This window comes from Egretta garzetta, unplaced genomic scaffold (assembly GCF_000687185.1).
Source record: "Egretta garzetta isolate BGI_Z169 unplaced genomic scaffold, ASM68718v1 scaffold215, whole genome shotgun sequence".
NCBI classification, from domain to species: Eukaryota; Metazoa; Chordata; class Aves; order Pelecaniformes; family Ardeidae; genus Egretta; species Egretta garzetta.
Window position 1 is genome coordinate 1,546,034 of NW_009259719.1, and position 26,896 is coordinate 1,572,929.

At 42.1% G+C, this 26,896-nt stretch overlaps 1 protein-coding gene across 7 annotated transcripts in view; it reads right to left on the reverse strand.

Annotated features, from left to right (window-relative positions):
- Positions 1-26,896, reverse strand: part of CHCHD6 (coiled-coil-helix-coiled-coil-helix domain containing 6) — a 115,305-nt gene that overhangs the window by 38,399 nt on the left and 50,010 nt on the right. For all 7 annotated transcript variants that reach the window (XM_035894825.1, XM_009639309.2, XM_035894829.1 and 4 more), the window contains exons 6-7: positions 16,163-16,233; positions 78-213 (exon numbers count right to left, since the gene is read on the reverse strand). In XM_035894825.1, coding sequence (XP_035750718.1) covers positions 78-213; positions 16,163-16,233 — 207 coding nt within the window. The remainder of the gene's footprint in view (positions 1-77; positions 214-16,162; positions 16,234-26,896) is intronic.

Sequence of the window (26,896 nt, forward strand, 5' to 3'; positions counted from 1 at the left end):
GACACGCTTCCCAGGAGAAAACACCATGCAAAACAAGACAGCAAAGCCAGCAAGTACAACAGGGAAGCTTTTGTTACCTTCTGAGCAGCACTAACACAGCGCTGATACTTCTTAGCCAGCTCCGAGCATTTGAGCACTTCACGTTTGTTTTCTTGGTAGCACTTCAGAATTTCAGACTGCAGGCTTGCACAGACAGGATCAGTGCTCCTCCTCCTGCAGGGAAAATAAGCACAGAAAGATAGGTGAAGAAGAGTCTTCACTCACTACCATTGACACACATACTAATCTTGTATTGGAGTCACCTACCCCTAAAAAATAGAGAAACCAGTGGGAGCAGCAATCACCAAAGTGGGTCAAATGACCAACAGTGTCTTTCAGCTGAAAAATCCTGAGTGCTTAGGGGAAAGGAGGAACACTTTCTTTCTAGGGTTGGTGTGGAAGGCTGGTTTACCCTAAATAAAACAAGATCTCTCCTCTGCAGTCAGGGGAAAAAAAAAATAAAATAAAATCAATTCCAAGAGGTTCATTGATTTCCCCAGCTCACATTAGAAATCTCTGGCAGAACTCGGGAATCCTGTCTGGGCCTGCACTAGATCTGTAACAGTCTGACAAGGAACTGAACGGACTTGTTGAATAAGCCGCCTCGATCTATTGAATTCCTATCTATTTAAACACTTCAAAAAATCCAACATGTTTGGAAGCACTACAATTCTGCTACTGACTAGGGAAAACGGAATAATAGCAAGACCAGATATCTTTTTCTTTGTATTTCTGAAGCAATTAGCACTCATACCCCGTAAGTAGCATTGACAGCTACCCAAGAACAATTAGGGATGATGTTCTTATACTCTAATGTGCATGTGTACATATGGCACATCATCAGCAACAGTACCAATAAAGGGGAAGGTCGTTGTAAAACAATACCAGCAACAATAGCACAACCACAGAAACGACAGTGTCATCAGCTGCACAGACAGGCAGACACAAATTGCAGGAATTTGCAGCACAATTGCCATGGTGTGTTTTACCAGAGAACAAGAGAACATATGCTTAGGTGCAGCAATCCTCAGATGCCGCCTCCTAAACCACAAATCCATTTAATTCCTTGCATCTTCTGCCTCAATATGCTTACAGAGATTTGTGTCCAAATATCAAACACACCTCTTCCTTCCAAAGCACTTGATGCTACAGGCAGGCATTAATGCCGTGCTATGATGTACTCATTTCCACGTAACAACCACAGGCACTCATTCAGCAACAGGGCTTCCGTAACCAGGGAGGAAGAAAACATGGCCTGGTCCTAGGCATCTCTCATCCTCTCAGGTGGAACAGATTTCTAAGAAATGTGAAATCTTAAACCAAGATCTTCTAAAAGCTTTTGGAGAGCTCAGATATGAGTTTCCAAGTCATGCTCATTTTTGTAAGGTGCTCAGGAAAGCAAACAGAAGGGCCAAAAAAAGAAAAAAAAAAAAATCTGTCCTTTCCATATCAGCAACCTGGTTGCTCCCTCAAAATAGTTTGGTTGAGACATACTCTAAATGATACTTCCTTCAGTCCCCAGTCCTACTGCCAACATACATGGACAGACTAAATTTATCAGTAGCACTATAACAGCCATGCTCTAAAACACTGAGGTTTGGATCAGAAACCACTGAAGATACTACAGAGACTTCTTTTTCCACCTCTTCACTAATCTTACATCTTTTATAAGAAACTTACTCCATGCACAGTCCCTAGAGGCTAGTGTGCATTTCTAATTTCTATGTTCTATAGCAAATCACCTTGAAAGCCTCTAAAAATCCATATTCTAAAAAAATCTTCAAATTTTAGAATAGAAAAGAACCCAGGGAGAGCTTCAGAAACTCATAATGTTGGCATTTTGCTTTGTCACTAACTTTAATATCACTCTAATCAAATCAGCGAGACTGTAGAAACGATACCAAACAATACCAGGTCAGGAAATACCACCAAATCCCTCAATTCATTGAAAAAGTTAAGACTTTCAAAATTAGGTTTTTTAGACTCAGCCATGTTAAACTGAAGGGCATTTTGTAATTTTCATGCAGAGAGTTGGAAGAGCAAAAAGGTACAGCATGCCACACACCAGCCTGTATTCACCTGAACTGAACAATATGGTACAAAGAGCTCAGAAAAATATTTCTAAGAATGCTTGAGGTTGCCATTGTCGGCATGAAGAGCTATAGGAACTGAACCTTTTCTTTTTGTCTGTTCCTTCACCGTCCCTCCTATGGCATCAGTCTTCACTGCCTAGAGTAAATGCAAGCCTAGGACCCATTTGTGGGCTCAGACAGCAGTGCAAAGTCCATGGCCCTCTTCTTTCGGAAGAGGCGCTCAGCCCACAGCGCAGAGGGCTGGTTAAAAACCACGCAGTGGTGAGTGAGAAGCCACAGAGTGAGAGTGTTGCTGCCTAAAGCCTACACCAGTGGCAAGGGATCAATCAGCACAGAACTGCATGCATTGCCCAGCGTGTACCTAAATCAGCATTCATACGTGTGACTTCCCACAACGCAGAGAGGATTGGTTTGGTACCAAGCACCCAGAATCATAACATGAATATTCTCCTTCATTTCTTCAAAATAAAACCTCAAACTGTGGTTATGCATCAGTTGCACCAGCTTCGCAAAACAGATTTAGAGAAACTAATCAATATAACGCCAAGTTGGTTATGGTAATTATCAATACAAATTACACAAACCAATATATTAGTGCATTCACAAGTGAACTGGAAATTCAACAGAACCAGTTAAAACCCACTGAGAATGGCATTTCACTTCACAGCAGGAAGCTCATGCTGCTCGGGAGATAACTGTCACTGTGCCCCACCGTGCAGCATGATCTATGAAACGAAGGGACAAGACGTAAACGTGAGCCCGCCATAAGGAAGCATATCCTGCAGAGTCCGGGAGTACACACGTCACCCACGTCCAGCAGACTAGTTCTGGTACCCATCTGGACTGAAAAGGGCTATCTGAACTGCTTCGGTGAAGAATCGCTTGAAGAGCTTTCCTCCCAGCACAGCAATCGCTACTCCTGTCCTATCAGACTCAAAAGAGGCCACTCTCCTGCTCTCATTAAGCCTTTTAACTTCAGGTTGCAACATGTCCACACAAGTGGGAACTAATGCCCTATACACCAGCTGCACCTTACAGTTGTCTGGCTTTACTCGTACATATCTGAAAGGAAAAGAAATTAAACATGAAAAACCTGATGGAGACCAGCAGTGTCTAACTACAAACATCTCTGTTGAGAGCAATGGCACATTGACTTCCAAAAGAGGTGGACCTTCATCAACTATCTCCCTTCAACCACAGCCCAGCTCAAGGCAGTTGGCGCTAAATAACCTTTAGAAAAATTAATCTTCTGGACACTCCACTACACTGCTCTTGGTAAACGTCTCATTGTTTGAGGGGTTTTATTATTATTTCTTAAACAACGAGGGGGAAGGAACATGGCAGAGCAGGATGAGGACTGAGTACATACAGAGCAGAAGGCTAGTATGCTTTGACCTTTCTTCTAAAATGGGTCACAGTTTTAAGCGTAGTATGCCAAGCATTGGAACAAGCTGCCCAGGGAAGTGGTTGAGTCCCCGTCCCTGGAGGTATTTAAAGGACAGGCACATGTGGTGCTTAGGGACATGGTTTAGTCGTGGGATGGCAGTGCTAGGTTAACGGTTGGACTTGATGATCTTAAAGGTCTTTTCCAACTAAATGATTCTATGATTCTATGCCACCAAATAAGGTAGACAATTAGCCTCTGCCTAAAATAAAACACGTTGCGGTTGCTATCGCTATTATCAAAACAGATGTAAGAGGCTCATTTACAGCAGCTAGGAAAAAGGCAAGAGAGAAAGGCTGGGCTGGGAGGGGTGAGGACAATATCTGAGGATGGGGAAGTATGGGAGATGAGCTCTGACAATATCTTGGAAATAAATGCAGGACATACAGAAAATGAAAGATGAAACCAATAATGCACGCTCTCATCTGTTTAAAGGAAGAGGAAAGAAGAAAAGATGACAAGTGGGGAAAAAGGGAAGGATGAACCTAGAAACAAAACTCATTAGCAGTGCCTCCCCCATCATAGTGGGGAAAGAAACCTTTGCCTCACTGCTGTTCAGTGGGAAGGAAGGCTATGTACACATGACATCCATGACTTCAGAACTTCCTCTCCCGCTCCCATGGAGGGATCTAAATCAGGTCTTTGTCTCGAAAAGAAGGGAGAGGTTTTCTTAAAATGAAACAAAGGGCATCCTGCTCTCTGCTATCCCTTGAGGTAAGACAGAACGAGCATGATCTTGCTGCATTTTGACACACCGAGAGTTACCAAATCCTCTCTATCACTGCGTATTCCCTTTACTTTATTTAATAAATGAAATCTCATCAACTTATCCTTCTTCTATTATCACTGCTGACATCAATCTGATAATATTGGCTTGGCGTGGAATCGTGCTAGTATATGTCCTCTTGATATTTAATTTAAGAGAAACGTCTGCAGTGGGGTGAATATGTGAAGCAAGCTTTTTATTACTGGCAGCAGTAAGGACGCTGGGAGTGAATTAGACATTCATCTTAGTCAGGGCCAATCTAGTGGCTCAGAATAGGTTTTCTTCTTAACCCTCTCCTAACTGTTCAATAGCGGCAGGTAACGGCTGCTCCAGTCAATAACTGCATTCATTTGTCTTAGCAAATTCATTTCTACATGGATATAAACCCCATGAAGAAGTGCTAAGCGTCTGGGAGGTTAAAGCAAGGTTCTTCAAGAGTTTCCATCATAAGCTCTGTGATAGTAGGAAGAGTGCTGGTCTAAATGTCCATCAATTAATCAAGAAGCAACACAGCTTCCAAAGACAAACACACAAACTTACTGCAAGAAGCGATTAAGGCAGTATCATCAGGACACAGACCCTATAGACAGAAGGTTTCAAACACAGCACAATGGCTACTAGATAGCTGCTGCTGACAGGTTCCCTTTTTGGAAGAAGAATTATGGACTCAGTATTGGAAAGCAAGGGGAAGTTGGAAGATGCGTATGTATTTGCTAGTCCTTCCACCCAGCTGAAAAATCAGACTAGCCAAGTGGAGATACAACTTTAATGCTTTAGGATTTGGCAGCTCTTTAGGCTAGTGCAAAACCAGTAACTCCACTATCACAGCAATTCCAGATGGAGTTACAAGTAAGATGCTCTTTTTACCTTCTACCCTGGGAAACCATTCAAGCTGAGAAAAAGAATCAAGATAGAGACTGACGGTATCTAAACCTAGACACTTCAATACCTCTGCTCAGGAAGTGAAAAACAAAGACACACTGGGTCCTTCATGTGAGGCAGCTTTAGCATAGCTAGCTCCAGCACACAGCTGCAAGCAGCAACCTAAATGGGGCAGCAACCTGGAATTTCCTGTGGGCTGCAAAACCCAACAACAACAAGATTAGCTGCTTTCTGCTGCATTATTTGACTAAGACCAGTGTCTGAGCTAACTTGAGCAAACCACATTAGTCACCACTGTCACTATGGTGCAGGCAGCGTCGGAGGTCAGCAGTGAGGTGCACGGGCAGCACTGCGAGCGAAACCCAGGGCACACAGCAGCAGTTTCTGCATGTCAGGAAGGAATCAGAGATGTGTCATATAGTTGGTTAGCACGTTTATATACCCAGGGTACATTACATGCGTTTCAGACTAAGCTTAGTGATGCTTTGTTCACATAAATGTGGTGTGCTGCCATGCTGTACTGTACATATATAAAAACCGGTAAGTGGTTAACTGACCTGTAAAACTGCATTGTCCCTTGGGTAGGAGCTGGCTCTGATGGCTTCTCTTTAACATCAGAAAAATAACTCCAGACAGATGCAATACACAGCACATAGAAAGATTCCATCCTCTCTCATTATTGCATCCTTGACATTTACAGCAGAAAATTAAACACAATTGAAGCATTTCATTCAAATATAACAAATTCATCAGCACAGAACAAACAGCCAGGAAAGCTAACTTTCAGCATAGGCTGCAGGATGCTGCACAATCACAAAGCAAACGCTGTGGCCTCACTACAACCTATGGGATTCCCTGATCCTGCACATCAGCTTGATAACGTGGCTTGAATGAAAGAGGGAAGAGTCGTGTTGCAGCTGTTTGGCAAGAGAAACAAGAGATGGAAGAAGCTTAATAGATTATCCAAATGTCTACTAAAAATTCAGTAATATTTAAGCTACATAACCTAGCACAGTGTAAACAAACTGCATGCCTCATGAGGATAAGCTAATGTGATCAGGAAGGAAATATTTCTGATCAGCCTCACGTATTCAAAACACTGCTAATCAGGCTTTGCCACTGATCTGGATGGAATACAAGGCTTGTAGAAGTAACATATTGTGTGGACTAAGACGGGATGTACTAAAAGAAAAGGTGAAACCTCGTGACACTTTTCATGAGACTAGGGGCACTACCTCCAGATCGCAGCTGAAGCAGTTGTATTCCCATCTGTGTAAACCCTTCCCACGTGCCTTGTCACATTGTCTGTCTGCAGCACACCCCTGCACAGCTACAGTGCTTCCTCTCTTTCTCCCCCTTGACAGCTGCATTTCAATAACAGGTCACCCGATTCTTTTTCCCTACCTTGTCCGTGGAAGGGCCTCATCAATGCATATTTATAAAGTACTGTGAGTTTCTGGATGACTCTGTGATCCTACAAAATTTGTCACTCAAGTACTTCCCAATCTCCGTTCCTGTTTTGACAGCTTGTTTGAAGCTGCCACACGATTCCCCGCTGCAGTTCATGCGCTCAGTGCGCCCATGTCCCTTCCAGGACAGAGATCTCCTTTCCTTCTGATCACACATACGCAGAAGCTGTTCTGAAATCTTCTCCTGTGTAAGTAATTAGATTCTGTCACTGAGAACAAAAGTTAACACAAATGTCCAAATCTCAAGCATCAGCAACTTGTTGCGTCACTGTACTGCATTCAGTGAAAACAGCCTGACCTAACCACATTTTCTTCATCAAACAAACAAAAAAATCCCCCAAACCCAAACTCAAAATCATACAGATTGAAGTGGAAAAATGACCAAAATTTAGCAGTTCTCTGTAACCACCTCTAATTATGGAAATCCAACAGTCTCCCCATTTCAGTGATGAAATGGAGACAAAGAGATTGCATGACCCATCCAATGCTGGTTCCAGCTCCCTATCTTACTTACTCCAACGTTATCACACACTCTCCTGTCCTCTTACATGGTTTGTCCTCACACACAACAGTCATTTCCCATTTGACCAATGGGTCATCCTAAAAGACTTCAATTTATATTTCATTATGCTTTGCCAAGTGCAGTTTCAACCAAATTTAACTGGCTTCCTTAGCACTCCATGAGCTGCAGGCACTGGGGTTTTGCTGGTGGGCTGTGGGTCTTTGGGGGAGGAGGAGGGTAGCAGTATGCAAAATACTGTACAAAACCGTATAAAATCAAATGATCCCTATCCTACTGAACCTGCAAATGCAATAACCAATCATCCCTATTAGCATTCTGCATGGCAGATGGCAAGTGGTTTGGAATAATGAGAGACTTTTCCCCACAAGTGGATCATTCCAGTGTACATTTGGATGTAAATTTTTTACCGATTATGATGGTAGAATACTGAGTTATAAGAAACTGCCAGTTTGGAAGATGAAAGGAAAACTACTGCCTCTTCCTTCACTTGCCAAGAGATACAGAAGTTAACAGAACTGGATCTCCTGCCCATAAAGCCATGCACCATTTTTTCCAAAGATGCCAAGCTACTAAAAGTTGACTAGCAAAGATGAAGAGCCTAAAGTTAGCAGCAAAACCTGGCTCAGCTCCCACAAGGCAGAAAAGCAATATAGCAAGCAATAACTGAATCTGAAAACAACACACAGCCCAACAAGTGACCTGAATAGGGATTTTCTTTCTTCAGATAAAAAACAACATCTAAAGACTGGTGAAGATCTCAGGTCAGGAAGGGAATGCATGCAGCACTGGCCCTAAGAATATATGGGTTGACGTAGTGCTACAATGTCTCAGGATTAGCTGGGGAACTGCCTGCTGGGAGAATGCTGAGCCCATATTCTTTGTTGGTCTATTAAAACCCTCCCCAAAAAGTATTTGAAAGAAAGGAACCGAAGATGTGATATGCTGATTTCATATAACCACAAGACATGAGGGACAGACAGGTTCAGTAAATTTTTCCTATGTGAGATGATCACGTAATGAAGTCAGACTGCTAACGAAATGTTCTTTTTAAAAGAAAACCCTGAGCACTCATTTGAACAGCAGTTACTTTCCTAAAATGCCAGAAAGAGCTGTACTAGGTCTCTACAGTTTACACCAGACTGCACAAAGGGGTATCAGTGATGGACAAAAATATGAGTCCATTAGTATATTCTGCACGGACAGAGTGGCATATCCTGCTAAAGACAAGGAAACAAATTTTGAGAGGAGAATGAAGCTGCCAGCATTAAAGTTCAGGTGGGATCTGAACCTTAACATTCACCTCATTAAAAAAATCCCCTTGCTTCTGCCCACACGCTCTAATCTTCAAAACCACGGTGCCCCCTTTTACCACACTGTGCAATTTGCTGAGTACTGACTCAGCAAGATCCCCGCTAAGCAGCTACTCATCCCCCAGAGAACATCAATAATGGCGCTTTCAAAGAACACACACAAAGCCTTGAAGTCTGGTTTTGGATGGAGATTGGGATTCTATTTTTTTTTCTTTTCTGTTTTTAAATAAATAATTTCAAGAAGTCCTCAGAGAATTGAAAAAAAAAATCCTTATAGAAAATTTAGATAACATGGTCTTGAGTTTGGAGAAGAGCATGTGAAACGTCTCAGGTGATTTAGATACCCATGCCCACTGGAGGCTACTCCATCACGCTGTTAGTGGCACTCACAGCGAGCACAACACTGAGAAGTTCTCTCCAAAGAAACAATATTTATGCCTGACAAGCAAGTGCTCCTGACTTCCAAATGTCACTTTTTGGGGCCAAACTAGTTACTATTATGGTTGATGTGGTATATGTATGTCCCAGAAAGGCAGACAAGAGACACTTCCAGGACTAAGAAGGAAAAGAAAAGGATAGGAAGGAAGAATCAACCCAGCAAGGTCCTCCCACAGTAGGCAGAGTACCACCTGATCCTGAGACTCCAAAAGCTGATGGGACCCCATAGCCTAGAAACCTATTTTATCAGAGTAACAAAGTATCAAAATCACACAAAATAAATTAATTATAAAATAAATTAAATCATCGAAGCCTGGTCTGATGGCAGAGATGGTTTTTCTCTCCCTTTATATGGGAGGAAAGGACCTCAATCTCTCATCAGCCACCAACTTCCTCTGTGAAAATGGATCACCACGATGGAAGGTGCCCACAGTTGTCCTGCCATAGTCCTTATTTCCTCAGAAGGTAGAGATACAGAAGCTCTAACTTACAGAACAAAGTTTCCTCTAATTTCCCCCCACTGTTACTTGCCTTTGGTCTCTCCCATCATCCCTCCATCATTCCAAGGGAAGACTCTGACTCAACAGTAAGTAAAGATGTTTTGCACAGCACATATAATCCAGAATCAGGACTACAACTACTGTTCAAAATAGCAACATTGCCCTTGAAATCAGTTGCTACTGAATTAATGACCAGATTGTTAGGAGTGTTACCTCAACTTTGCCTTAGGCTGCTAATTAGCAAACAAGTCATTAATTCACTGGTAACAAGTGGTTTCTCAGGCATTATTGCTTCTGACATCTTTAATTCACCGCTCTTTTTGGAAAGCTTCCCCAGACAACTTTAACCTCAGCCCTCCACAAACCAACCCTGTGCCACTAGCACCAGCTCACTATACAGCACACATGCTGGAAGACAGAGGCAGAACAACACAGCAGGAAAAAGCTGAGCTGGGTCAGTAATTAATATTCATTATACTTTCCCAACTCAAGCCAAGGGGGGAGGGACCAAAGACACAAGAAGTTATGGACTTTGGTGTGCACCTGTCATTACATCTAAATACACAATAAAATACTATGAAACCTGGGGAAACCTTGCTTCCACCACGGCACACAGTGGAATATGTAATTCCCAACCTGAGGGCAGAGATCTGCTGCTATTTTCATTGCATTCTCCATGATAAAGAGCTTTGAACTGAAATATTTCACATACTCTGATGCACAAAGTATGTCTGAGGTTTATTTTAACAGCTGCACAAATATCCATGCTTTTGAAAACAATCTGGATTTGGCCTGCCTACAAACCCTGATCTAAGGGTTTTATAATGGCAACATTACTACAGAATACAAGTGCTTTCCATGTAAAAATCGATAGCAATAGAAACATCCCTAATAGACTACATGGAGTCTTTGGCACCTCTTCCTTTGCTATTCCAGTCTTTGCTGTTCAGGTCTTATTTTATAAATTCCCAAGTTCTACCAATGTAACTTTGAAGAAATGCTCTTGCAATTTTGAAAAGATGTATTAATATTTTACACCAGTTTTTCAGACCTAACAGAACTGCAATCTCAGTTCATTGGACTGATTTATTAGTCATCCCTCATCACACACAATATCATCATGCAGATGACACTGTGAGCACTAGATTAGAACATCATTTTACTAACTGGGCAAAAGGAAAGTCTTCTTTAGAACCATCTTGGTAATCCCCAAGAACTGAACTTGAGAAAGAAGATTGCACAGCTTGGATAAAATACACAACCTAATAAATTTTCAAGATTTAAAATTTGGTTCAAAAAAGAATAATCTGGTCCAACGGAAACATTTACACAAATCCATTACACACATTCAACTTCTACTCCCACATATCATGTCCCTAAAGCAGCAGGGGAACATACCTTGCTTCGAAATCAATGCACTGGTACAAACAGTTGCTTAACAATGGGCCTTCCAGAATTCGTAAAGAAAATGTTTACATGCCAATGTAATTGAGGGAACATCTTTGTGAAGCAGAACTGAAAATGATCAGGAAGTTTTTCTTTCAGTAAAATTCACACCATGTAAAATGACACAAAGTCAAATTGACCCATCTACTGTTTTACTCTCTTTTGAAATAACTTGGGGGAAAATCATGCCTTACAGTCTCTTACAGCAATATTCCAATTTCCTACTAAGAGCAACTTTATAAACATAAGAAATGGCAAAGCTTTGACTAATAACTCATCTCTTTATTTAAAGATTACGTGAAACAAGACTCAGCACAGACAGAAGTAGGAACAACTACCACAAATCGAGCACTCAGGGAAGAACAGGACTGGGATGGAGCCAAACCATTTTTTGTTAAGGTATCATCATTGCACAGCACAAAAACACTATGTTGAGATAAGGCTGGGGATGAGCTCCCAGTAGTAATCAGTCTTTTATTCCTGAAAACTCTTAAATCCCTATTGCAGAGGCTCTTAATTTCAACACTGAATTAATCATTTATCTAATCTAATGATAGGAGAAATCCCAAAGCAATTTTGTTTGAAAACTGTATTGTCTTTACCCTTCTTCTCCTTGGGCTTCACAGCTGTCCACATAATAACTATTTCAGAGCTTGACTCCTAGGCACAGCCTCTGTTGAAATACCTGAGGCCTCATAGCAGATTTCAAGATTAATAAACTCAAGTATCACCACATAACTATCTTACAAACTTTCCAGATCTACACAAACAAGAAAAAAAAAAAGAAGAAAAAAAAGAAAAGGCAGTTCCTCTAGGTTCTAGTTAGTGTTGCCATTTTAACTGAGGGGCCATCAGCCTCATAACATTTTGTGCAATTCAGTAAAACCTTCATTTCCATGAGTACTGAAAGCAAGCCATAAATCCCCTGGTCCCAGCAGACAGTCCATCTATGAACTTTCTCCCTCTACCCCCACTGAGTCAGCGTGGTTCTCTACTCCACATTCAGCCCAGGGTACTTACTACATGCCGGTTTCTCTAACGTAATCACCTTAAATACTCATATCCATTAAGGTTACAGATCTTAGGACCATTAAATGGAACTCTTAGATACTAAGTCCCATATGGAGTAAATCTCTTTGGCAGTTTCTCCACTGGAAAGCTGCCTCGGATTCAAGGCTGATCTCCACCAGGATAAGATACCAACATTCTTTATGCACTCCTTGATAACAGCGCAAAGTATATGCATGCAGTCCGCTCAGCACAACATGCAAAGCAATGCAGCCGTCGGTAAGCAGCTTCAGAAACAGTTCTGCAAACTATAAGGAGATCTCAGAGGGAAACTCAGCTTCAGAACAATATTATCTTTTAACAGCTTCCTAATCCCCTCACCCCACTCCTGCAGCTTTACCTTTTAGAGAGTCACACCCCCACCCATGCCAATTCTTGCATCCAAATTTAACAACTACAAAAATAAAAACGTGATAAGACAACCTTCACAAAAGAAAATAAATGATTTTTTTTTTTAAAAAAAAAACAGCATTTTGAGGATAAATCTAGAGTGCCTGCACTAAGCCATAACCTCTTTACCGATGTTTTTTCCTTCCCCTTAACAGATTCAGGGACTGTAATGACATTTAATCCTCAGAAGCTAATCTAAATGTAACACTCAAAAGAAGACAAAGACAACGCAAGAGAAAAAAAAAATTTGGCCACTGCCTTTTGGGAGTGCTGCTTTATCCCCGGAGCGAGCGCATTAATAGAGCTTGGAATGAAATGCCATTTTATTCTCTGTAGCAGGGAGGGGATTAGCAAGTTGTCTTCTCTAAACCCAGTCTGAGTCATGGCTCTGTGAACACTGAGAAAAGGATGTGGAACGAAGCGAAGGGCGGGGAGCACTGGCTTTTTATTTACACGCTGCTTCCTTTGTGGGTGGTTACTGATGTGCACGGTTTGCTAAACGGGAAAGGAAGGGGTCTAAAAGTTCTAGGTCCCCAGACTTTAATTCTGTTGGTTAACAAAAGAAAAAAAAAATAATGCACCAATTATAACAACATCATTGAGACAATATGTCCGTGGCAACTGTCCAATTCACCACAGCATGTAAGCAACAAGGGCAAGTTGCTTAAGGTGCTGAAAGCTGTGCTTTGTGGTTTCTTGTTGCTAGGATCTTCTTCCTGGGAGAAAGAAACAGGTTGGACAGAGCCCAGAACACAGGAGGAGACACTGTGGTAGGAGGAATGCAGAGACAGGAGCAGGCTGGGTTCAGGTGAAGAGATGAGAAGCAAAGTCCATTGCACAAGTCAGGCCATGCAGGCATTAAGCCTAGCGTCCTTCCTTGAAGCAGAAACCAAGAGCTAATGGCTCTGTCGGTGATTTAATATGAAGCTCAGCACTAAGTTCTTCACTTCTATTTCTGTACAAAGGGAGATAGGAAGGTTTACCTGCCTACCTCACAGGCACACTGTGAAGGGTTGCTGGTAGAAAGCTCGTACAATATTCCTCTAAGTCCTGTACAATATTCCTAAGTTCCTTGGTAATCACTAAGGAGAGGAACTAGTCCGTGGAACACTTGACCACTTGTGCAGAGCTGTAGGTGTTGATAACAGAATTACAAAAGTCAATAAATGCCAAGAAAACACTGGTTTTTTATTTCAGATATTTCTTAATCTTTGCTTCAACATGGACTCTGAAAAATAGGGTACTCACTATAGAAACAGCCCCAGCTCTATTCCCCTCTTCCTTCATCAGCTGATACACAATGGCAGAAGACAACAAATAGCAGGTAGATTGGTCTCACAAGGCACAAGTGCCAGGAGCAGGTCAAATAGTTCAGTGAAACAGGGATGATAGAAGCTAGGGAGGAGACACTATGGGAAGGAGATGTGCTCTCCTCTGCAGATGGAGAAAGTGCCACTGCGGGTTTCCTTTCATTACAGGAGCTGTTGTGGTCCAGCACTGGAAGCAGGCAGCCCTGCGCTTCATTCATACTTTGGCTATATTCCAGTTCATGTAATTTTGCTGGAGTGTCAGTTTATTCCTGCCAACCAAGCTACTAGATCTGCATAAATCAGCCTTACCTATCTCAGCACTTACTGTGCTTGTATGTCTAATGCGAAAGTGCAGAACAGAATGAGCAAACTATTCTTTCCAATGAAGTCACAGGATCTTGTTAATTTATTAACATAAACAGGCTGTAGAGATTCAAATATACAACACCTAACAAGAAGACCTCACAACATGCATACTTCAAGTCCTACCAATTAAGCATGAATACCAGTGTATGAAGGAAGTTTCCCTGTCCCCGCTATCACGACCCACAGGTGAGGGCACTCTTCAAGAGCGTTTGTATGGCATGTTGTACACCAAGGCAACGATCCCGAAAAGGATCACTGCATACTGCTGCAAGAGACACGTACGCTGCAGGCTGATGGAACAAAGCAAAGATTCTTTCCGCATGTACAATTATCAAAGGGCATTATCAATCCCAGATCCTATACTCCAACACGCAGCTCAGTGCAGTCCTGACTACTGATGGCAATTTCTACTGTAAAGAAATAGAAAGTATGATGTTCACCTTCTCCCTTGGTTTCACTAGTGCCACACAGCTTGTCCCTTCTCAAGGCATCCCCCAGCCACATTATCTTTTCACACAAAATTCACATTAGGGCAGGCATCTCTTTGGGCTGTAAGGAAGACAGCCTAAGGAATCTGTCCCTTTATGACAGCTCAAGTTCATATGACTTCAAATAGAAAGGCATTGTACAGTAAGGCCAAAAGCCAGGGACTGGCAGATGATGAAGGCTCAAAGAAAAGGGGAAGGAACCCCTAACAGACCATAAATGCATTATCTGAATCTTTAGATAAAGGCATTTGCATTGGTCTCAGCCACTAACCTTTATGAGAAACGGTTGCATCCCTGAGTTTCCTACACTACCAGCCTTCACCTCCACAAGAAACAGAAGAGACCAAATGAAACTGAAACCTCAGAATCTAACTTAAGACTACTATAAAAAATAGGTTAGTTAAGGTCTGTAATAGCAAGTAAAGAACGTAATCCAAGGTCCTAATCTCCTCCTTTACAAAGACACAAGCATAAATCATTGCTAGATGTGTTCCCAACAACTGATTGCACATCTGCAGAAGCAAATCCAAGAAAAGACTGAACTGATCAAAGACTGTCAGAACTTTATGTCCCATGAATTTTTAAATTTTTATTTAAAAACAGAATTTAGAATTCTGCTATGGAAAACTGCATGAAAATGCACGCAATGTGTTAGCTGCCTTGTTTTGGCTTCTTTAGCAACTTATTGCTCGACTGTCCAAACAAAAATGTGAAATTACAACAGGTTATGTGATGCTTTGGCAGCCAAACATAATTTTAAATAAAGACAGCACAATATACAGTATACCCCACTAACATATTCATCACTACTATATTATCTATTTATGCAATTAAGTATCATACAGTCTGGACTGGACCCAACTGGACTACATATGTTGCTACTCCAGTTTACTGCATGTTGGCCAACTGTTTACCCAACTGAGATCCGAGTGCTGCTCTTGACAGTGTAATTGCTTTGGACTCATTAATATTAAAGAATTATATAAAATATTTTTTCTTGGACAGCTGTTAGTGCATGTGGAACAATAAGCTATATGACACTACTGGCAAACACAAATGGAATTTAGACACAATTTAAAAAGACAACATTAAATGTCCGCTAATTGTGCCAAGGCCAATGGAAAAGGTCAGAAAAATCATTGCACCCATTCTAAGAAAACATTCATGGTAATTACAATTCTATTTTGATTGAAATTTACAGAGCTAAGGTTTAGGCTGGTTACCTTTTTCTTCCCTGGACAATGAAAACTTTAGAAGGGGTGCCATTCTTCCTACACCATGCACTAGCCCAATGCTGCAATGTGTAGGTTAGATACATTGGGTCAAAGTTTGAACAGATTAAACATGTTCCATTGCCATTTTGAAAACCCTAGTAAATATTCCCATTTAATATGAATTTTCTAAGTCCATGTCTTCTTGCTCATTCTCCCTTGCAAGATCTGACAACTTTATACTGAATTCTGTCAAGCTTGGCACAGACAGAGCGGATGCTAGCTTACAACTCCTCAACATCCTAAATACCTGACAGGAGGTAACTTCACACTCCATTTACAGGAATATCCAGAAGCTACACAGAGAGCGTTATGAAATGCAACTGGAACTGCTGAAAAGAACAAAAATGGCTCCTCACTTTATCCACTCCTCTGCCTTGGTGGCTGCCTCCTGGTACTGCTCGGATGTCAGCTTGTAGATCTCTGCATTCTGAAACAAAGAACATAATGCTCAGCTCTAAAAATTAAAGGCCTCTCAGATCTTATCCCGTCACAGAGTTATCTTCTATAATTAATAAAGATTTCCAACAACAAACAGCATATTCAGTTCAAAGAACACAAAAACTGCTTAAAAGTTGATTTTCTTTTCAGCAAAATGCATCAAGGCCACAACATGTCCTCCACTCTCCAACTTTGTGAAGGGAACGAGGGGAAAAGGTCGCTCACAACCAACTGTCAGCTTTGATTATTCCCTGTAATAACAAAACCAAGGTGTTTCCAGCACCGAGTTATTCTGAGTTAGGTTGTGTTTTGTTCTCTTTTTTCATTAATTGCTGTGAAGGATCTTCTAAGTTACTGACGTGCAAGTATCAAAATTGGCTGCTAGCACTGGAAAATCCATTTTACATTTCAGTGCTTCTACTTATGTTACTTATTCTTTAAAAGAAAATTATGCAGCCTGTTTCCCTTTTAACACAGGGAGGCGTATCAGGTATCAGTTAAGGCACTGCCAAACAGAGTCTGGAGTGTCTTGCTGCAGGGCTTAAGAGGTTTGCATTAAATTCTCCTGAGCTTGCACGGAAAGAGTTTTAGTTCACAACTGCTCAGACGCTGAACGCAGAGGATGAATTCCTCCTCTTGGCTGCACTTACAAGCCTCCCAAGCACAAAACAGCAGAAGGGAATGGCTGCACACCCCCGATGACTTCGCTGCAAGGTCTTGTGTTACTAAACTGCTGATGAAGCTGCTTTAGGCAAAGCCTCTGGACTTTATACTGAAATAGCTGCAATTGCCTCACTCAAAACTCATCTGCAAGGCCCCTTAGTCTGAAAAGGCACATGCAGAAAATATGCAATAATCAATCAAAAAAATGACAAAGTGGTATCGAAAGCGAGGACAGCTATTCATTTAGGGCCGGTTCTAGCTGCTATCTCTCCCCAAATTTGGTCATTTTATATAGAATACTATTCTTGCTCTTCTTCATTTATTTTCCCATAAATGCAGCTGTGGTCCTGCGCATGATGAGACGACACATATTGTTCAGCGGTTAGAAAAAGGAAAGGACAGATATAACTCAAGTTCTATTAGCGGTTCTGCCACTTGTGCAATCTTGGGCGAGTCACCATTCTCCATCTGCAAGCGAGGGATAACAGCTGCCTGTATCACTGAAGTTGTGTGAAGCTCAGCTAATTGGAAGGTTTATACAGGTTTTCAGAGCCTAGGCTTCAAGGTGCTATATTTAAGTGTTTTATCTCTGGTGCCTGAATTTATGTCACATACCGAAAAACCCACAGAACAGACTTTGCTTTTCCAAACTTTGACCTGGGAGACAGACTTAAAATGAGAACTCACGGATGAGTAACCACTTCAAAATGTATTTTGCCAGCAAATTGTCATTGAAGTTTTCATTTACTTATTTGTTACATAATGGTCAACTTCTATACTATTAAACCCACTTTACTCCTTCCTATAATGAAAAGTTCAGATTTTAATGGAGCCTTTTTCTCTGTCCTGTAAACAGACCTCCCGACTTTCAGCTCCCTGCTGTTACTTATTCACACATGAAACCACAAGACCTGTGCTCCATTAATTAAATTTGCCATTAAAAATTAAATAATGTGAATAAGTAGATGTAAGCGTTATCTCCATGGGTTTCGTAAGTCTCACCGTTTCTCCAATTACTACCCAAGCAATTTTCATATTTCATACTGTCTGATTTCTCAAAGGGCCTGGATTTGAAAGATCAAAACGAGAGAAAGTGGGAAAGAGAGAAAGCAAGGTAGTAAAATTAAACATTTTTCAGGCAATAGGAAGTAGCCCCGTCAGATACTATTAGCCTGCAGCACGCTGCAGCGAAACAGCAGCGGGAGAGGAAAACAGGAACAAATATGTTGTACGTGAGACCCAGCATGAGGCTGGCATTTAACCCACCTAAAGAAAGAAAAAATAGCCAACAGATTCATTTACTGCTTGCACTGTCGATTAAAGTGGGTGTGGCACAAGCTTGCCTGGCTGATTAGAGTGTTCAACTGCCCAGTACTATGGTCAGCCCCCTCCGCAACAACAGCAACTACAAACATGGACAAAAATAGAGAGAAACCGGTATGAAATAACGCTGGATCCTAAATTGATGAAAAGCAGGCAAGTGAGAACCTGAACGGAGAGGCAAGAACCTCAGTGAGGGAAAGGAGGAGAGACCTGACCTCAAAGAAACCACGAGGCACATGGCGCGATGCGAAGATCAAGGAGGGGCACAGAAGACCTTCCACCTGAAGATGAAAGCTGCTGAGTTTTAAAAATGAAAAGGAAACATCTTTGCATGTGATGCAACTGGGCCTCTCGCCTTTGAGTCAGACCTCTCTGCCGCCTTCTTCCTCCCTCCCCCTCAAAAACCCTAAAAACCAACAAAGCAGTATTTCCAATCCTATGAATCAGTATCTTTAAATGTTTCACCAAGTAAGAAAAAACAAAGTTTTAGCATTTAAACCTGAGTTTGTTCAACAAGCAGACTTGTTAAACAGGTTCTCCTTGGCCTCTAGGCCCTTTCCTACCTTGGGAAACTCACATTCACTTTTGTCCTAAACACTAAATGAGCAACAAACGGGCTAAATGAGCAACAGAGGGGCCTTTCCACGTGGGCAGTCACAGCAGGATCTGTGATTTGGGGCTTCTACTTAGAATAATTTTCCAAGTATCCCAATCTATATGACTTCAGATGCAAGATCTGCTTCATTTTCAGTATTTTACCCTATCGCACTGTGGCAAGGGAAAACGTTCCGGTGACTTACAAAAATCTAGGACTTTATAATAAGGTTGCAAACAAGGAACCAAGCCAGGAGCCACCTGTGCACTTCCCGTGACTCCAGCACAGCCACCCACGCACAAGGGCTATTGAGCAGGATCAAGGTGCCGTATTTGCACTTGAAAAAGTCTGAGCTGCCCCGAGTCTTTAGTGAAGTCCTTTAGCTTCATAAAATGATATTCAGTTGCGCAGTAAAAGAGAGAACATTCAACACAAAATTACAAGACATCAACGCTGCTTTTAATTTACTCTCACAATATTTGATGCTTGAGATAAAATGGCAGCTCACGAAAAAAAAAAAAAAAAGTTGAACATAAGACCTCAACTATTATTAAATAAAGCTCCTGGCAGTCTTAGTTGCAGAAATAAGTTTTAAAACATGACCAAAGGACACCATAAGGGCTCAAATAACAAGAGACACAGAAAGAATGAATGAACCACCTAAAATGTTTCACTTCTCTCAATAAAGCTGAGCCTTAGGGGAGCCAACTTCAGAACATGAGAGCTTTGTCATACGGGGAGAGAGCTCTCCAGAGAGGACAAACAAACTAAACAAAGAAATGTTAGTTTGAAAGATTTTCCCCTGCTATTAAATGATGGTTCGTAGCAACTAATAAAAACACCGAGAAGTTATAAAAATACATAACTAGAGCCTAAAGACCAACAGAATCACTTTCTTTCTACCCTACTGCTTTTCTACAACAGATTTGCTGCTATACCCTTGCTCCCCTCTTCACCCAAAACACCCCTGCACTAAAAATTCCCCTTCCACAGGGAACCAATTTTAAAACTTAGAGCTAAATTTGGAGTAATTTTAATTCAGCTTCCTGCTTGGCTGCAAACATGCAGAGAAACTCCAACACTCACTACTACACATCGCTGCACTGCCCAGGCCCTTTCTTCAGCATATAGCAAAGAAAGGGAGAAAACAATATAGCAGAAGACTGAGTTCTCAGTGTTATTTCAGGAGGGAAAGTAATTGAAGCATAAAGAGAAAACCCTGCCAGCTCATTCTCACATTGACATTAAACCACATTCCTTACAACTTCAGTGAAACATGCACTACTTGCGGTAACACGTAAAACAGAAAACTGAGCAACGTGAGCATGAGGAACTAGAAATTAATCAGATTTTATGCGGAATTCTTTGTGAACATCAAGCAGCAGCAGCAAAAACCTTACACCGGGACACAGATTTCTCCATCAGGTTCAGTCTGGGTCAATAGATCAGAAGGTGTCCGGATTAAGAAAAAAAAAAAAAAAAAATCCCAACCACCATCACCGTAGCTATCTTGAGATATTTTGACACCTCAGAGTATAGAAGCTTGTCAGCGGTCACAGTGCTTAAAGATACAAAGAGGATTAACAGCTGTTGAAATGCTGCCAGCCTAGATGAATGCTAGTGATACCTCTGATGAAACGGAGCGGGCCAGTGGAGGCCTTGACAACTGCTGCAGACGACAGCCGGGGGATTAGATGGCACAATCTGCCTCGCACCTGACAGACGCCTTGCTTCGATCCCCTCTCCTAACGGCCGCACGCGCCAGCTTCCAGCAAACCTCCCGCCGCAAGCCCCACTCCAGCCGAAAGGAGCACGAGAGGCGGTGCCGCATGGTGGGGGGAACATGCGGTACGCCCTGACAGTAGGAAACACTGCAAATTTGGGAGAGAAAGGGGAAAGGAAAGCAGAGGTTCCTTCTCATGTATCGAATGTCAACTGGAAGACATTCAAATTCCTTCTTCCAGCTGCTTCTAAAGCCAGAAATAAGACCTCACGCCATCCGGATAAAGCGGCATGACTGTCACCTGCCCGCCCGCGCTTGGGGACGGGGAACGCACGCGTGCCCTGGACACAGCTGCTGCCAAGAGGAACAGCGGGAAGCTACAGAGAAACTGCAGCCAGTGCAGGCTTCGGGAGCTGCCTTTGCTGACAGCAGCGCCGAAGGGAAGCAAAGGTGCGCTCGGGCACCGCGCACCTCACCGGGTCGCTGCTTCACACGCACTATAAATCAGGTTGCTCACTCCCATTGCTCAGAAGTCTCATGCAAATGGATGCTAACAGATTTGAAAAATTACTCCATCCACTTGCACCCCTCCCGCAGGTGCAGAGGCAGATGAGCTGAACCGATCTGTTCACTGCGCGACCCTTTGGATCTGTTAAAATCAACCTACACAATCAATCACTGCTATCAACTTTGGTCCAAAACAGGGAGTTTGGGAATTTCAGGACACATTGCAAGAAGCAATCTCTTCACCTCCTGAGCTCGCTCCTCCTCAGTCCCTGCTCAGCCTGTTTGTTGGTATCAGCTAGCATTTAGTTAAAAGGGATCATTCACATTTTCTCCTTCCTATCAAGCACAAGTGCACATACGCATAGAAGCCAATTAAGAAGGAAGAGAAATATGCATATAAAGCATATCATGAGAGCATAGAAGCCAAGGGTTAAATTGCTTTTATGCGAATTCAAATGTTTTTTCTCAAAAGGTAACAGAGAAAAGATGCAAGCAGCTACAGCTTGCTGATACAGAGAAAATTTTATTTTACTTTTTTTAACCAAAGCCAACTTCTAAACACAGCTCTGTCATTTGCTGTTCATGTGTGGGTTCATCCACTCCTCCCACTGAGACCAATAATGAAATGAGAGCATTGAATTTGTGTCATTCTATTCTTTCCTTCGGCAATAAGCTGTGAGATCATAAATTTTGGATTAAGATTCAGAGAGGACAGAAAAAGAGCAATGTCCACAGTAACAACACAGGAAAGTTAAACTAGTCATAGGCAGAAGTATACTCCTGTTTGAACAGATCTTCTCACAACTGCAATATTATCCCGAGTTGAAAGCAAAATATTTAATTCCCTAGCATACCTAGACAGCTTCTCAAAGACAAAATCCCCCAAAATACCAATCTCCACAAAGCTCCGGTCTCCACAAAGGGAGGCAGAGCTGGGGAGAAGGACCACAGCTGGGTTTATCCTGTGGATAACAGGCTAGGCACAAAAAGGTTAAGCTACAGCCCCTCAAGCACACAGTGAATCAAGCAAAGCTACACACCCCAGGACTTACCAGAACTAAGTCCCACACCAGGATACTCCACCTGGGTGAGAACAGGTTTACAGACCCAGACTGAGATCGCACACAAGAGTCAGACTGTCTCTACGAAGGTACCCTGGGAAGAGCCCAATTAAAACAGGTACCCCACAGAAAGATGGCATTAGGAACTTCTCCGTAGAGCTGCAAGCGCCTCACTGGAAACATGCAGAAAAACCTCATGTTATCTTCAACTCAGAAAGACAGCAACAAAGAAAGGCGATTAAAAGAGGAAGAAGGAGCAAAAAAACCCCAGGAAGAATTAAACACTGTGTTTATATGAGGTTGCTTTAAACCAGACCATTCTGAAAGACTGCAAATAAAGCATTAGTAATTCTTTAAACACAAACTCCGGAAAGCAAAAGCACCTTCAAAGAGAAAGGCCATAAAATGCCAGCAGGCAACCTAGGCTTTCTGACAAGGACAGCAACGTGAAAGGCTCAGATTAACACTAACACCGCTGTAGGAGAGCATCGCTCTGCTCTCCTCCTAGCTGGAAGTTTAATATAGGAGCGAGAAGTCTTAGGTGAAGAATTCACAGTAAATGCCCGAATCAATTATACCTGACAAGTGCAGGTAAACAGGCTTCCCAGGCATTGATTAAACATCAACAGTTTTCAGCATCTGCTTCAGAGAAGTCCTACACCTGGCCGACCTGCACAGATAACATGGTGCCCATGACTTTAAAGGCACGGCAATGCCTGCTAAATCACTGTGCCCAGGCTGGGCTGCTGCACAACCAGTCCCGTACTGACACCTGGGTCCTACCAGCTGATCCATCACTCAACCAGGACGAACTCCTAGGTCACAGGATGCTGCCTCTAACAACTGGGCATTGTCCGAGAGACCGACAGGCATGCAGAGAATCAGTGCTAAGGGAAGGGGACAAAGAGGGGAAGAAGGGAATGGCAAGAATATGAAGAGTGCCAAGGTACGCAGCTGAGAGTTTCACTAGGAGGCTGACCAGCACTTCAGAGGAAAAAAAAAATTAAAAAATAGAAAATTGGCAGTCATCAAGTACTTGTCATACATAAAAAAAGATACTAAGTACATTCCCCTGTCAGGCCCATCACAGGAGCTTATTTCAGGAAGGGAGGAACATTATAGCTAAGGTTTGATGCCATCATGCCAAAGCTGGTATTTGACAGAGCCTCCAACAGAACTCCCACCGCCTCGGACAAGCACGCTGCAGCTAAAACTCCCGGCTTTATCTGCTGAGAATAGCCCTAAGCCCCATTTATAAACTGCAGCAGCCGGCCCAGTTAACAGTTCCTGTCCCAATTTTAAAAACCCTAAATTATATTCATGACCCCATGCTTTTCTACAACAGGTAGCTAAGGAATGCAATTCACTGGATTCCCGGAAAAAGCCAGAATAGGAGGGACCCAAGGCAGCAGGATGTGCAAGAGGACTGGAGAACACTGAAGAAAATCCATCACATCCATGCACTTACACGGGTAAAGGGAACTGCAAGGAAGAGAGTCACTGTAAGAAACAAACAAACAAAAACACACCAAAAAAACAGAAGTGTACCAAAACCTGCAAGTTACACCCCCTCCCGGGGTTTTTTCCTCTACCCCCAACTGCAAATTATTCTCCATGTGCAGTTTCCAGTAAATCAAGCTTTGCTAAATAACCCCGACATGTGCAGGGCTGAGAACCAGCCAACAAGCAATGATGAGATGTCCCTGGAATGATTAAGGAAAATGCAGACATCTCTCAGGTTACAAGGAAGCCTGTTGTACTCTCCCCTTAGTGCATATGCAATGCTGCAAGCACTGTTCCGAAAACCTCTGATATTCAAAGGCTCATTTGGTTGACAAGGAGCCTGTGGATTCGTGGACAGATTGTCACACAAACTGTCAGGTTTTTAGAGAGACTATCAGACCTCTCTTTGCCTACGTTATGGAGCACATCAAAGACACAGAAGATGAACCAGACGCAGACTGCACAGATCTGACAGAATGGTGGGTGTACATATTCAGAATACTGTACTGCTGGGGGGGGAGGCTTAATGTGAATAATCAGGGGCTGAAAGTTCCAGAAATGTGACAGTTTTTGGCAGCGATTCTCATCTTTGCATTTATTTATTGAAGGGAGAAAAACTGCCACACTAGAGGCAAACTTGGGAGAGGAAGAAAAATTATATCAGCAGCAATTTATTTTGCCACTGTACTTTTTCTTTATTATTATTACTCCCAGAGCATTTTCTGAAGATATTTGTATTTTCAGACAGGGTTCTCTCACTACGCTTGCAGCTTCTCTTCCCGTTTTATGCTGTAGGAGAGGCTGGTTTAATGATTACAGCCAAAGAGACCGCTAGGACTTCACAGGTCACTGTACACGGTTAATGACACAGACAAATCCACACTTTCAGAAGTGCTCGTGGCTCTGTCTGGAGATGCTCAGGAGCTCATTAGTCAAAACTTCAAGCTCGAGTTATGGGTAATCAGCACATCTGAAGAACTATACCATATCCGGACAACCAAAAAGTGAAGTAACAAAAGCTATTATAGAAAATACTAACCTTAAGCATTAGGGTCTCACTTTTTAAATGAGGACAATGTTCACTTACCTTCCAGCACGCTAGAAACCTCAGTTAATGAATACCTGGAAAAAGTTCACAGCTCCACAGCTCAAAAGTGGTTTTACAAAGATAACTTGATGCTGTTTCCCTTTATTAGTAATACTTGGACAAACACTATAAAGCAACAGTGTATTTATTTTACAGCTGGCAAAAGAAGTTATTAGGCTACCTCTACGAAGTATTGATTATTACTGAAAAAGGAAAGCAAAATACAAAATGAAATGCTGATAACAAGAAAAAGAAAATTGATTAACAGAGATTCCTTTGGCCTGCCTTTACAATACCGCTGTCACATAACCTCCAGTTCTCTCTGCAAGGCATCAGTTATTCCAGAAAAAAGAACACTACTATCTTTTTATATTTATTTTCCTATTCAAAATGGATTTAAATTCTCCACACAGTAAACAGAAAATAAATACGATGTTTATCCCAAGATAAAACAGCCAAGAAGGACAAAGGAGAAGAGATGGTAAAAGGGATAAGAAATCAGAAAATATTTGTAAGCAATTTCTTTTCCATCATCTGACAGTCTTATTCTCTCTGCTTTTAGTGATCTTCTCTTTCACATGGTTTTTAACGGAGCAGCTTTGCCTCCTCAGAAGAGGACAAGGCATTGAAGAGACATCTCTGTAGCTGGCAAAGGGCTTGTGAAGTCTCCAAAGACAAGCCCAGAAGGACCACAGACCACCAATCAGGTGGAAAGAGGCATTTTCACAGCAGGGTCATTGAGACGTAAATATTAACATAAAAATCAAACACCCACAGAGCGCAGAGGCAGCCACACAGATGCTTCATTCCCATACTCCTGCAGCGACCACTCCTTCACAGTCGCTGACTGTCACAAGCCTGGTGCATGATGTCACCCACAGCCTTCAATAGGTTTGGTCACCACCAGCTTAGTATCGTACTTCCATTACAGAATCCAGGCAGAGGAAAGGGAACAAGGGGGTTCTCACTTTTAGACCATTATGGAATAATAGGAATAATTACTTATTAACATTAAACCAGAAAGATCTCATAAAGCCTTGCTGCTAAAGCATCTCAGAGGCATAAACGGAAGAATGTCACATGTGTGGTGTATCACACACCCGCAGACATAAGCTAGATCTACACTCAGGATTTAATCTCTAAACGTCGTCTCTAACAGTAAGGAACACTACATGCAAACAACAACAGACCTTGACTTTGGGACTAAACAAGGAAGAAATAAAAGTAGGCTTAAAGCTCCAAAAGAGATACTTTGGTATAAGCATCTGTAATTATCTGGGGTTTGTTGCTCTAGCTGATAAACGTTGTAACATGGAAAGGCTTGGGAAACAGTGTTATAAGTGAATTTTTCAGGCTCATGAAAAAAGTATCAGTTTTTCACCTATATCTACTGCACAAGACCAAACAAAACATCCTAGCCCTTCAACTAGGGACAGTTTGGGCTCAGAAATCAGACAACAGGAATGCAAAGAAGGGAAAGAAATGTACTCTTGCTGGAGAACAACGGGGGTGGGGGGGGGAAGAACAAAAAACCCCCAAACACCACAAACACTGCAGACCTGGAGCCAAATCCTCTCTCCACAGAACAAGTGAAGATACAACAAATTTATAACCCAGCACTGTCCTATTTTCAACTGGCAAGGACAAACTCTGTGTTCCTCACCAGGACACCCTTTGCCTATCATAGAAACTGACAGCTAGGAGACAATTATTATTTTTTTTTGTTGTTCCTCCTCCAACAAACCCTTGTCTCTAACTGGAGGAAGAGTTATTATCTTGGTGCCACAGGAATGAGTGATTAGCCATCAGGAAGTAACGGCTTTTTGCTGCTGCTAATGGAAACTGTATCTCAACAAATGACCTGAAGGTGAAAGGTCTCACATATGACACTTAATCCCCTAAACAGCCAAAGGAAATTTTGTGGTATACATAAATACTATGAAAAATGAAGTTAAAAAATTAGTGTGTATGCCCAGGCAGGCACACGAGACAGCATTTTTACACGCCCATATGAGTAGTCTCCTCTGTTTCGAGAACCACAGTCCAGCCAGTTCAAGGCTTGCTGCATGTCAGGGCAAATTAGATGATTTCTGTATACCATCCAATACATCATAAGACATCTCTAGGGAGGGAAAAAAAAATAAAAATCCAGGCACTCCTTGATTGACCCAGGCATGCAAGCTCACAGCA